The 13,743-nt window shown below is 38.6% G+C and overlaps 1 protein-coding gene across 7 annotated transcripts in view; it reads right to left on the reverse strand.

Moving 5' to 3' along the window:
• Window positions 1-2,689: 2,689 nt before the first annotated feature.
• The window catches only part of kcnq2a (potassium voltage-gated channel, KQT-like subfamily, member 2a), a 42,179-nt gene continuing 31,125 nt past the window's right edge, over window positions 2,690-13,743 (reverse strand). For 4 of the 7 annotated variants that reach the window (XM_020052113.2, XM_013136294.3, XM_010875780.3 and 1 more), the window contains 4 exons: window positions 9,453-9,555; window positions 8,287-8,418; window positions 5,825-5,942; window positions 2,690-5,602 (listed from right to left, as the gene is read on the reverse strand). In XM_020052113.2, coding sequence (XP_019907672.2) covers window positions 4,724-5,602; window positions 5,825-5,942; window positions 8,287-8,418; window positions 9,453-9,555 — 1,232 coding nt within the window. In that variant the 3' untranslated portion in view covers window positions 2,690-4,723. Of the gene's footprint in view, window positions 5,603-5,824; window positions 5,943-8,286; window positions 8,419-9,452; window positions 9,556-13,743 lie in introns of those variants that run through there. The other 3 variants (XM_020052115.2, XM_020052114.2, XM_020052116.2) reach the window with 2 other exon arrangements.

A 13,743-nucleotide genomic window follows, 5' to 3' on the forward strand; every position in this document is an offset into this window, starting at 1 on the left:
TGGTTGATAAAAATGTGTCTAGGTGGACCGAAAAACTCCTATCAGTCAGGTATGACTCGAACCATTTCAGGACAGTTCTTTTGATGCCAATGGACTGTTCAAGGAGTTTCAAGAGAATCCTATGATCCACTGTGTCAAAGGCTGCAGACCGGTCCAGAACCACCAGAATAGTGGGGCTCCCTGAGTCAACAGTTTCAAAGAGATCATTAAAAACTCTTAAGAGTGCCGTTTCAGTACTATGACGTGGCTTTAGCCAGACGGATACTTTTCCTGGATATCATGATTTTCTAAAAACATTGTCAATTGGTAAAGAATTACTCTCTGTAGTACCTTTCTAGAGAGAAAGGATAGCTTAGAGATGGGCCTAAAACTTTAAAGAACATTAGGATCCAGGTTTGTTTTTTTTATCAGTAATTTTGGATTCAGTCACAGGCTCAAAATGTCCAGAAACAAAGAAATTTCTTCTGAAACTCATCAGTCAATTATTTTTCTGAGAAATGAAGGCTATGTCATATGAGAAATTACCAAGAAACCAAGTAGCAATAGAACAGTCTCTAACCAGAATAGAAAGAAGAGTGGGAGGTGCTGGTGCAAAACTGAGCAAGAAGACAAATACCTTTGAGTGTCTAGTTTGACAAACAGACGCCCCACAGGTACTTTACTGGCAGTTTTATTAAATAATACCTGCAAAACACCAGTTTCAATGTCAACAGTGAAGCGGCGACTCAAGCATGCTGGCCTTCTAGGCAGAGTTGCAAAAAAAAAAAAAGACATAAGGTTTTGTGCCAAAATTGCCTGGTATATGGAACTGTTCATAATTCCCTCAATACTGACTAAGGCCCCGGTTCCAGCTGAAGAAAAACAGCCGCTGCTGCCACCACCTTGCTTCACTGTGGGTATGGTGTTCTTTGGGTGGTCTGGAATGTTGTTCCCACGTGCTTTAGGGAGACTTGATGTTTGTTTTTGCAAACTTCAGCCAGGCTTGGATGTTTTTCTTTGTAAGAAAAGGCTTGCCACTCTACCCCATAGCCCATTCATATGAAGAATACGGGAGATTGTTGTCACATGTAGCACACAGCCAGTACTTGCCAGAAATCCCTGCAGTTCCTTTAATATTGCTGTAGGCCTCTTGGAAGCCTCCCTGACCAGTTTTCGTCTCATCTTTTCATAAATTTTGGAGGGACGTCCAGTTCTTGGTAATGTCTCTGTTGTGCCATATTTTATCCACTTGATGATGACTGTCTTCACTGTGTTCCATGGTATATCTAATGCTTTGGAAATTATTTTGTACCCTTCTCCTGACTGATATCTTTCAACACTGAGATCCCTCTGATGCTTTGGAAGCTCTCTGTGGACCACAGGATTTGCAACTAAGAAAATGTCAGGAAATTCCTACTAGAACAGCTGAACTTTATTTGTGATTAATCAGTCACTTTAAATGATGGCAGGTGTGCAATAACTTCATGAGTTTGAATGTGATTGATTAATTCTGAAACACAGCCACATCCCCAGTTATAAGAGGGTGTGCACACTTATGCAACCAGGTTATTGTAAGGTTTTTATTTTTCATTTTTCCCCCTTGAAGATTTCCGTTTGTTTTTCCGTTTAATTGTTCACATTATAGGTCACATTAAAAGTGGAAAAAGTTCTGACGTGGTTTATCTTTGTCTCATTCTTTTACAACACAAAAACCAGGTGTTTTAACGGTGGTGTGTAGACTTTCAGACTGGCCAATGAATAAAAAGATTAAGATGGTCAAAAGAACAGAGACATTGGACAGGGGATTAATGGAAAAAAAGTGTTATGGACAGATTAATCTAAATTTGAGAAGAACATTTGTGAGATGCAGACCAAATGGAAAGATGCTGGAGAAGCATCTGTCAAGAATGGTGGAGGCAATGTGATGGTGGTAAAGTGGGAGAATTGTACAGGGTAAAAGGGATTTTGAAGAAAGAATGCTATCACTCCATTTTGCAATGCCATGCCATACCCTGTGGATGGCACTTGATTGGCGCCAATTTCCTCCTACATCAGGACAATGACCCAAAGCACAGCTCCAAACTATGCAAGAACTATGAAGGGAAGAAGCAGTCAGCTGGTATTCTGTCTGTAATAGAGTGGTCAGCACAGTCACCGGATCTAAACCCTATTGAGCTGTTGTGGGAGTAAGTGCCCATCAAGCGAATCCAACTTGAGGGAGGTGCTACAGGAAGCATGGGGTGAAATCTCTTCAGATTCCTCAAAAATACCTCAAAAAATAGTCAACTAGAATGCCAAAGGTCTGCAAGGCTGTAATTGCTGCAAATGGAGGATTCTTTGATGAAAACAAGTTTGAGGGACACAATATTTAAATTACAAAAAAATATTTCTAACCTTGTCAATATTACTTTTGTTGTATTTCTTATTCAAACTAATTGAATGTTTGTTTTCATGGAAAACAAGGACATTTCTGAGTGACCACACACTGTTTGAGTTATATAAACAATAAACAGTGAATTATTAGCCAAACTGATGACATAAAAAACAATTTAAAAAGACAGCATCTGGACTGAAACTTTATTAGATACAGAGGGAAAAGACTAACTTCCCCTTGAAATTACTGTTTGATAACATTTTTGTTTTTCTTCATGTGATATACAATTTCATGTGAACTGAGACAGAGTGAAAAAAATTGGAAACGGTCTGTTTTTGGAAAAGTGGTCTTTACCACCCTCTATTGAGATTACTTTTTTACTACACTATGCTGGTTCTGCTTTTCTGCAGTCATCTGAAATACGATACCATTTTGTTTCACTAACAGGTGAAGCAATAATGAAACCGAGCAGAATTTGGTGTTTATTTTTATATTCCTTAGCTGAAATTAGTGGTTATCTATATTAATTGACCATAAAATAAACATCAACTCAATCCCAGTGATGTACAAAGTTTATTTTTTCTTTGTCTTTGAGGAAGAATGTGAATGCAGATACATACAGTAGCTACAGATATTACCAATGTAAAAGCTGTGGTAATTTCATTGGGTTGTACAAAACATGCTGGGAAACATGTATTTCGACAATTAATATAGAATTTTTTGTTGTGAACAGTGCTTAGTACCTTCTGGATCTTCGATGATGTAATGGCATCAACAAAAAATACAAAATGGGTGATTCTGACACCAGTAATAATACTTATGTCCCAGAAAATTAGTTAAGGCTTCATGATGGACTTCTGATGCTACTAAACCAACTAATACTTTTGCTGTCTTCATTTTAACTATACACACAAAAAATAAGAACAACAAATAGTAAAGGTGAGAGTTAAGGTGCATTGGGGTTACATTCAAATGCATGTTTTTCTTTATCATTCAGTGCTTATTAACTTATAACTAGTTGTTTGTGCATATTATCAGAATTCTGATAAACCCCATGAAAAATTATGAAAACTTGCAAGCAAGACTGCATTTATAGAAATGTTCAGAGCTCCTAGACCCAAACTTTAAGGTGAGGATATTTAATTTGAAGTGAGTCATGCATTGTTTCTTGGTTTTATTTTCCTGTTGTTCCCTCTTAGTTAATCTTGTTAATCATCTGTAAAGGACAATGCTTAAGGAATGTCTATTAGTTTAGGACATACTTGCCACCGTCACACCTTTTTTCTACCTACAGCAGTTATTCAAATGTACATGCCATGCAGTTAAGTGGTTTGTCAAAGTTAACTATTTAACAGAAACCAGTGTAAGATAGTGTTGCTGAAAAACTAAAACAGTAGAAAGCATACCTAGTATCCGTTTTCTTAGTTTTACAACTACTCTGAAATATGGTCATCAAACTTCTTTAATCTTGATGATGAAAGTCAAATCTTTCACATAATTTACAAAAAAAATTGTAGAACTATGCTTATTTTTTTCTTCACAGAACTCGTTAAGGCATGCTTTTCCTGGAGTCAACTCTTTGGTTTAGACCATATGCTTCAGGAGGGTGGAACGGCTGCAACTGTTCTCCTCTATTTTCATTTTTGCAATAATGTTTTCTGTCAAGGACTAACGGTAGCCTACATAAACTACAGCACACAACACATCAACATGTTATAGTTTGGCCTTTAGAATTGTTTAGCATCCAAACAAAAAGACTCAATTTTAAATGAATGCATTGTGTCATGTGGTAATAAAGGCAGTGATTGTTTTTAAAGGCTTATCGTAAGGACTATTGGACTATTATATTCACAAATCAGTAGGTCCAATATTTTTTGGGTCCAGAGAAAATACTGTGAGTGTTCAGAAAGCAGGAGAATTATATACTTCAGTTAAAATGAAAATCCTCTAATTTAACATTCAGGTGATTGGACACTCATCCCCCCCAAAAAACTTGGGGAATGCCTTAATGTCCTACACATAATCATACAAGATTCAACTAGACCTTTCTTTTGTTTGTGAACGTATCAGTGAAAAGCAATTCACGTAGGTTGTGTTCCACTGCTCAGACATTCCATGCGTCAACCAATGGTTGCGTGCCATATCATTGACTGTGTCATTGTTTGAGATTACAAAATTATTACATATGACCTCATTCGTTGAAATGGAAAACGCCTATGTAAATAAAAACCTGTTCAGCAGTGCCTGGGCAAAAGAATGTGCCTATAATTTGTAACTGTGTCTCAGCTTGACCACGCAACATCTAATTGATCACTGTATACCTTAATCTTATCCCAGATCATACTAAAGGCCAGTTCTTCCAAACCTAGCTTACTTGAGGGGCGGCCAGACTCTGTCTCCATACCCCCCCGCCCCCTCACCGCTGAAGGAAAGGGGCGAAGGGGCGCCGGGGGTGTACAGGTCAGAGTCTGTGTCCGATTCGCCCTCAGCAATGAAGGGTCTTACCCTGGCACAGAGAGATGCCCCTGCCCCGGTGTCTGCTACCGCCCCTGCCACCCCGCTGAAGAATGATGCCCCAAAGAAGTCCTCCTTGGCCTGGGAGATGCTGAACCCGCTAAAGGAGCGCTCCAGCTCCTCATGGTCCACCGATGGGATGGACAGAGACGTGTCGCTGTCTGCCGCGGGTGGTGGGGCGACGTCCAGCTGACGCCTCTGCCTCCTGTTACGCTTCCTGCCCTGGAACGAGCCCTCCCGGCTGCTGCCCTCGCCCGTCACGGAGGCGGAGCGCTCGTGGATAGGCGGAGGAGGTGGTGGTAGGCGGAACAAGGACGGGGAGTGCTCCCCGCTGCCCCCACCGACCGGCGACGGGGTGTTGGCCACGCTGCTGTTCCAGGCCGGCTGGCTAAGGGGATGCTGCAACTGGTGCTCCCAGGAGGTACAGGGGCGGCTGCGGCTGCCGGACGGTGTCCCCAAAGACCTTTGTTCGGGGGACGACTTCTTCTTCTCAGAGGATCCTGTGGAGCGGAGGATCTCAGCGGCAGAGCAGCTCTTCTCCTCCTTCTCCTCTTTCACATTCTTTTCCACCTCCAGCTTTTCCTTTTCCTCCTTGCTCTCTTCTGGGCTGACGTACGGGGGTGCTGGGTAGACCTCCTTGGAATTAAAAAAGGCCTCTGTCTCAGAGCGTGGAATCCCCATGCGCTGCACGTACATGTTGACCAGGAAATCTAGCTTCCTGTCCATGGAGCCCACCTGCAGGAATAGGGCGAGTCCCATGGAACTTTTACATTATATGGCTTTCCCTTCCAAATGGTAATAACAAGGATTTGGGGAGGGTAATCTAAACACATAATTGCCCTATGGTTTATACACACAACAAAGAAGAATGGCTAAAAGGTGTGCTTTGACAAATGCTTGGCACATCAACATTTTTCATAGTTAGGCTAAGAAAAATCTGAAGAACACCTGCCCTACCCGTTTCTCTACTTTCACCAGACGTCCCATCATGCTTGGGTCGTCATCCTCTTTCTCCCCATCACCGACACTTTTGGCACCTTTTTCCGGAGGACCTTTACCAACAATCTGGTCCACTCTGGTATTTAGAGAAAATGATAGAGGATAAAACATTGCTTTTAATCAAAGAGTCAAATATCTTTTTTCAAATAAATAGACTGACATCACAATTTAAATTGCATCTCACAAATGATTAGTGAAGCAGGCGTATTAACGGTTAGATGTGGAATTACTGCAGAGTTGGTGCAGAGGAATGGGAATGTTATTTGATGCTGAATGTCTGTTTCAATTTGGAAGATATGAATTCCATCCTCATCATACTCGATCGAGAAAACAACAATGACAAAATGAGGAGACAGCATCACATGGCATGCTCACTGTGGTTCATGCTTAATTTCCATTGCATGCTAACAAGGGAGATCTCTCAGCACTGACAAACCCCTGATGTTAGGCTACATGACACATCCCATTAATAATATATTATAAGAATTACACAGCCTACACAGCAAGTCCAGGCTAAAAGATGGCATTGTTGGTGTTCACTTTCACTCCCCATCTAAGATCCTTAGGTGCAGGAACAATGAGGTGTTGGAATTTATTTCTGTGATGCTCACATTCTTCAGATGAGCTGTTTAAAGATTGTAAATTCTTGTTGTATTTCAAAGTAGAGATTAAGAGACCAGGGGAGAGAACATCATCAATGATCTAAAATAATACCATAGAACTAATACGTTATATAATGTGCTAACTGAATAATAATAATACAATTATTCAAGTTAAAGTGTCTTTGAAACATCTAATACCTTTTGCTGATTTCAAGGTGCAGTCTCTGTCTAAAACACAATTGTCGTAGCCACTCATTCAATGCAATTTTCCTACGTTCGCACTGTTGTCACTAGTTATGCAAACTCTTAGCCCTTGGGTGATATTTTATCCCGTATTAAGTATATTGGCAGGCACTCACCGTTAAACTGACCATGTGGTTGTGTGTGTGGTATCACAATGGAATCAATCTGTGTTTTTTGAAGTTTTACTTCATTGACCACCCAGAACAACCACTTAGCATTCGCTAGCTACCTATAAGAGGGAAATTGATGACAGGGAAGTGAAGGGGAGTTGGACTCAATTTATTGACTCTGAACTTTTCATTTGCAATGCAGCTTTTGTTTCTCGAGAGACGCACGGTTTCAACTCATGAATTCGAACAATGCTAATAATGCTATTTCCAGGCTGTGAAAAATGACTCCACGTGTCTTCAAAAACAACAGGGTAAGTGTCATTTCACCCAAATGTGAATCTAGGTCAAACTATTACTGATATAAGTGATCCCTTACACACTGATGAGGGATTAGTCCTGGTCTTAAACTATACTATACTGATTTTTTATTGGTGTCGCATCAATTCCAGATGAGCATCGATGGCCATGTTAGTGTGAAATTACATCCCATTGTTCTTGGGCGCCAAATGTAAATTTGCTGTGCTGAATAAGAAAGCATCCTCTGTACTTATTAAATCAGATATTACTAAAGTCTGGCTTATTTTATTGGAGGAGGTACTGTAGTTTCATTTCTGTCATTAAATTTGTCAAAGAATGAGTAAAGTCACAGAAACTGGCAATTTAGATATTGTACATTGTGATACAATATTTGTAAACTGTACAATTAAATTATCTAAACATGATGTATAGTTTCTTTTGAGGAGCCCACCCTAATCAAAGATGGTCCTTCTGGCATTTCCCAGTCAGTCAAAACCCTTTAAGGAATCTAATGAGAACATGTCCTTATGACGTCCCGTTTGCAGTAAATTGTTTAAAGTTTTGAAGCATATGGTGAATGTGTTGTCATCATACATATCAGAGGATGGCATACATCAATGGGGTGAATGTAAGTTTAGTGATGTATTACATCATGCGTGATTCCTGTGACACAAGAAAGTATCCAGGGAAAGATGGTGTCAAATCTATAGGTAATACTCCACAAGACTAAATAAGACTAGACAATGAGGAATGGCTATTAAATTACAGTCCATGAGGGCTGAAATACTTGGTAGCAAGGCCTACATTAATCCCTTAGGTAATGCAACCTCAGCCTTCACTTTTCTCTTTCTAATCAGGAAAATTTATTTAGACCTGGAACACAAGGTTTAATTACTTAACCAATCCAGTAATTATTGATCAATTATCTACCATGTTAGAACTATTCTATACCCAGCTTTGACACTGGGAATTGAATATACCTGCTGAAATGTGTGTACTGCTTAAAGCCTGGTGGGTCAGTGGATGTTTGAATCAGACTTGCCACCTAGGTTCAGATAGAATTTGTCTTCTTATTGATGTATTCATTTATTCTGCTACGTTCAAGGTTAGCTATAATTGAAAGGAGGGTGTGAATGGATCTGTGAAGGATGTAATGGGATGGTCTTGCCTGGACTGTAGTTGCTTAATCCGACTGAGCATGTCCAAGTGGCCTGCAGAGTACTGCTCGATCACATCCATGACGTCATATGGCCGTAGACTCTCCTTAAACCTCCTCTTTGACACCAGAAACCTCATGATGCTGAAGGAGACATTTCTGATATTAATTATTGGTGAAGATGAGCAAAAAAGGCTTGCAAAATAATGCAATTGTTGTTCATTAGCTTTATCTTACTCTCAAAATATTAGAAAAGTCTAACCTTCAGTTGAGGTAAAGAGTTTCAAGGAAAACATTTTACTCCAAAAAAATAATGTAATAATTATAGGCACCCATTTGAAAATGTAAGTACACCCCCTGGGAAGTTGAATTTTGTGACATAATTGGACACATATTCTAACTACATTCATTGATAAAGGAAATCCAGTTGAACAAATAACACATTTTCACTTAGGGGTGTACTCACTTTTGTTGCCAGCGGCTATATGTTGAATTATTTTGAGGGGACAGCAAATTTACACTGTTATACAAGCTGTACACTCACTACTTTACATTGTAGCACAGTGTCATTTCTTCAGTGTTGTCACATGAAAAGATATAATCAAATATTTACATAAATGTGAGGGGTGTACTCACTTTTGTGAGATACTGTACATTAAATGAGATAAAAGTAAATTTAGTCTTAGTCGCCAAAACTACAATTTGACATCACCACCATCATTTTAAACATCTTGTCAGACAAAAGCCACTACTCTGATCAAGAAAAGGCATCAACCATATAAACATTTAGCAAACTCCAGTCACTGATGTTGATGTTTTGATGAGAGTAAAGGCTTTCTTTGTTAAAGAAAATAAGGCCTTTTTTCTGTGTTTTTCCTTTAGCCGGATTAAAGGTTAAAGCAGGATTAAAGTTAGAATTCTCCTATTTTGAGTGTAAGATTAAATCGTTCCTATAACCTCATGTTCTCAAATTTACCAAGCTGGGCAATCATTTTGGAAGGACCTGTATGTATTTTCCTAAATTAAAGCTGGTGTTGACACAGTACAGTCATTTACTATTCATAAAATCTGAATTTGTTTGAAAGGTTTCAGAATAAAATCACAGAGTTGAGTTCATGTTTCTAAGCTTACAAATACATATTGTTATTGGGGAAAGAAGTTAAATTAAAATCTCTTACATTATTGCCCTGATTGTGACCTTCAACCCAGGAGATAAATCTTGAAGGAATTCACAGTGGCAGCTCTTATCGTCCCCAATGTCTTCCCCTGGGAGGCAAGCCTCTATGGAACAAACAGAAGGACACCACATCAACCACAATGTCAAAGCTTCATCTGCTTTTTCCCATACATATGGTCACTATGTTATTATGTCCACATTAAGCCAGGCAAAATTGGTGCATAGCTGCCACTTTCAACTGTGCAGTGGAAGTAGTAGCACTTACAGCAAGTTGGAAGTAGAAGTACTTTTTGCATACCATTGCATTGGTGGAATTCAACGGTAGTTATTCTGAGTTTTTATTCAATGCAGGAATCCAAGGATATACTGAATATATCTATGTAGCTGAAGTCAAGAAAGCTTTGTGATTATGTCCTCTCCGTCCACCACCAATGACTCAACTTGGCCATGCATCATATTTCAGTTTTAGGTGTAGTTAATCATCTCAAAAGCAATTTCAATATAGCATTTACATGCACACTAATAATTTGAAGTACAAAGTAATTATAGCAGTAGACTCTCATGGCAAATGTCATCATGTAAATACCTGCACATCTTAATCGGCATATGCTCATAATCAACTGGGGGCCATACTAATGAACTTTTGCTAAAACCAATAGTTTAAATCAATGATCTGTTTCTAGTGGACTACAAGCTGAGGAGAGACTTACACATATCTGATAACTACCTCCTTATCAGCCAATTAAAATTGTCTCGCGTTTTACTTCTACATGCTCTGTACCTGACTGCTAATACCTTTCATCTCATATGCCCACCCTTTTTACTCTATTGTACCTAAACTTTGATTAGTAAGTAGCGTACCACTACTTACGTCTGAATGTTGTGGTTAACATTTATCTAAAATTGGACTAGCAAAAAATAGCTTACAGTGAAGTTTATTTCTAATGCTGCTTAGTGTGAAAAAGTAAGCTAAGGTGCAAAAGGAGATTTAGACTTTTAGGCCAATATAGGCTAGTGAGAGTCACAACAGATAAATGGTTTGTATTAGGGCTAATAAGTGCATAAGTCCAATTGTCACTCAGATACTATTTAATTGTTAGGTTTTGGTAATATATTTTTTTAACTTCATTACATAAATTTGCAAAAATTGAGAAAATCTGAAATGGATCAATTAAACTGGCTGGTGGCCAGTTTTATTGGATACTGTTTATAGTGCCTGACTAGTAACTCCGTTCTTTATATAGTGGGTAGCCTCAGCATCATGGTTAATTGTCCAATTTTGGCCTTCGAAAACAGCTGGAAGGTAGCAATTTCAAAACAATGGCTTTAGCAAAATTTCACAAAAATAGAACATGGTTTTCTGGGTATTCTTTTGAATTATTTAGTGCATGCCTCTTAACAGATTAATCAAAGTTCCATCAGGGATATACAAATCTGACGGCAACCAGCAGCCTCTTATATGCGAGTGAAGTGAGTACAAAAACACTTAAAGTATGCATTTAAGACATTATCATTCACATATTATGTCAACACTCCCAATCAAACATTTATTTTGATAGCAGATTTTCAGCATTTATCATAGACCCATTTGATAGCCTAATTTCAGATATCAAAATTATTAGGGTTTATGCTATTTCTGCATAGCATAATGCTATTATATTTCTTTGAATATTCACAATGATAATATTATTCTGTGCATGTTATAGTCCTTGGACTGTTCTGTAGTATAGTGCATACTACTACAGTATATTTTGGTCTATATTTGGTAAGGAGTTGAGCACATTATATAAATAAAATAATGGAGAGCCCATTAGGTGTTTTCATGCATGTTAAATAAGGAACATGCTGAATGTGTGGCTATTAGAATTTACTAGGTTATAATTTGCTTGGCTGACTCAAAAATTACATTTTCCTCTAATCTACATTCACTACATGTGGTATCACCAAAATGAGGGCTGTTAAACAGGACAAAGTAATCAGCAACTTCATAATCTCTTAACAATTACAGCCTCTAGCACATTTTCAAAATGCTGCTTTACTCACGTGTGCTCTGGATCTGGCCCAAACCACTTAATAGGCGGGCAAATATTTTGCTCTGTTGGTAACGCTTAACTTGAATCCTCAGCTCATTCTGCCTCTTGTATTTAACTTGGAATGATAATTGAAGTTGTCAAAATCAGCCAGAACATCTATTCATTGCATGACTCCTCTCAAAAAGGCTGTATCGAATTTGTGGTGATTCTTTTTCAAACACAAAGAAGAAAAGATTCGAAAGAAATGTTCATTTTATATTGAGTTTTTTTTGTGTGAAATAAATCTAAGCATATGTTGTCATGTATCTAGTACAGTACCTGGAATCTAACAATAGCACAACACTTTGCAAATATCCAAATGTTATCTAGTTTATATCAAACTTTTATAGTCTTGCAATTGTTATTCCTTTGGCCAAGTCATCATTGTAAAGGAGAATTGGTTCTAATTTGACTTACCTGGTTAAAGAAAGATTCAATAAACCAAATATTCCCAGGGCTGTCCCCAAAGAAATTTGAAAGACGTTCATGGGAAATTATTTCATGGACCCCTGAAGGTTTTTGTTTACTACTTGGCCACCTCCTCCTAATCATCTCTTTCTTTATACATTCAATGGATATGCAGCTTTTCTTTATGTACTAAAGGTTGCAAATCAAGGCCAATCATGTCCGACCTATTTTCTATCTTTAAAAATATCTAAAAACCAACAATATTGAAGAGAAAAACAAATAGATTTCTCTGAAACGTTATTTTAAAAGATACTGTCAATGCTTTGGTTGCATAATTATGTACACCAACTAAACCTGCGTGGAAGAACCTTTTATATATTATAAAGACGTGCATACTTCTGCACCTGTGGCATCAGTGCCTGAAATAGCCTTTTAGGGGCCCTAAGCAAAATTTGATTTGGTGCCACCTCTCCCATAGCGGTCAGGGCCCCCTAGCAGTTGAGGGCCCTGAGCGATTGCTTATGTCATTTATGCCAAGAACCAGCCCTGCAAGGCATTGACATTTTTCAATTTTTTTTCAGAGAAGAAATGTTCTGACATTTAATAGAAATGTATAAATGAATTATTAAATGAAAGAAATAATTATACTGTGTATACAAAGTGGATGTCAAAAGTCCACACAACCAGTTGAGCCAGTAGGAGCTAGATCAAGTACTGTATGGACGTCAAGAACTGTCACCTGGATGTCGTCTCTCAGGGGAGCCCTCAAGTGGATGTTGAGCAGGGATGGGTGATGTTGAGTGATGTTCTGCAGGATATTAAGCAGGAAGGACGGACGATGAGTGATGTTGTGCCACATGTAAGCCAGTGGAGGGTGCATCAACCTATTAGCTTACTCAAAAAGTCTAAATTTCCCATTTTTAAAAGTCACATTTTTGGTATGTACAATAAGTACTTTTCTTTGTTTTTAATGTAGTTTTTAAATTAATCTTGATTACATTGCATTCATTGTTTTGGTGGGATATTGTTTTTTACATACAATTCTAACAAATCTTTTAGGAAATGTAGGGCTGCTCGGGGTGCAGTGCTCATGTCCAAGTGTCATTTTGCTCATGTCCAAGTGTCAATAAAACACTTCCAATAATTGTTAAAAACAGCCCAGTCAAGCCTGAATTAAAGCATAATATTCACAGAAAGAATAAGTATTATCATAGAATTATAGCTGTTAGAGTTGATGGATGATCAAGTCATAGTCAAGCGTCAACTCTATTATTACATTCAAGATATGCTCTCCCAAACACATCCAAGTCACTCCAATGTTGCTCCAATGCTGACGTCCAGGCTGCTTTCCTGTCCATCCAGACGGCACCCAACCCCCTTATCACATTTAGCTCAACATCACAAAACGCCCAGCTCGCATCCTGCTCAACATCGCTGAGTGTCCCGTCTATCTTGCTCAATGTCCTGCCCAACATCACTCAGTACACATCCATCCTGCTTAACATCCCACTCAACATCACTCAGTGCACGTCTATTCTGCTCTATATCCCTTTGTGTTCGTCCATCCTGTTTAACATCCTGCTCAACAACACTCAGCACCCATCCTTCCTGCTCAACATCCACTCAAAAGCTCCCTCTAGTGACAACACCCAGATGACAGTACTTGAAGTCCATGTTGCCCTGAGGGATCAAGCTGCCTCTCCATGTGATTTCAACTTAACAAAATCTTAAAACCACCCTAATACAATTTACTTTAACTATAATTCTTCAGGACATGAACATCCTAAGAACTTTTCCAGGACATCCCTGGGA

This window comes from Esox lucius, chromosome 12, assembly GCF_011004845.1.
Source record: "Esox lucius isolate fEsoLuc1 chromosome 12, fEsoLuc1.pri, whole genome shotgun sequence".
Taxonomy (NCBI): Eukaryota; Metazoa; Chordata; class Actinopteri; order Esociformes; family Esocidae; genus Esox; species Esox lucius.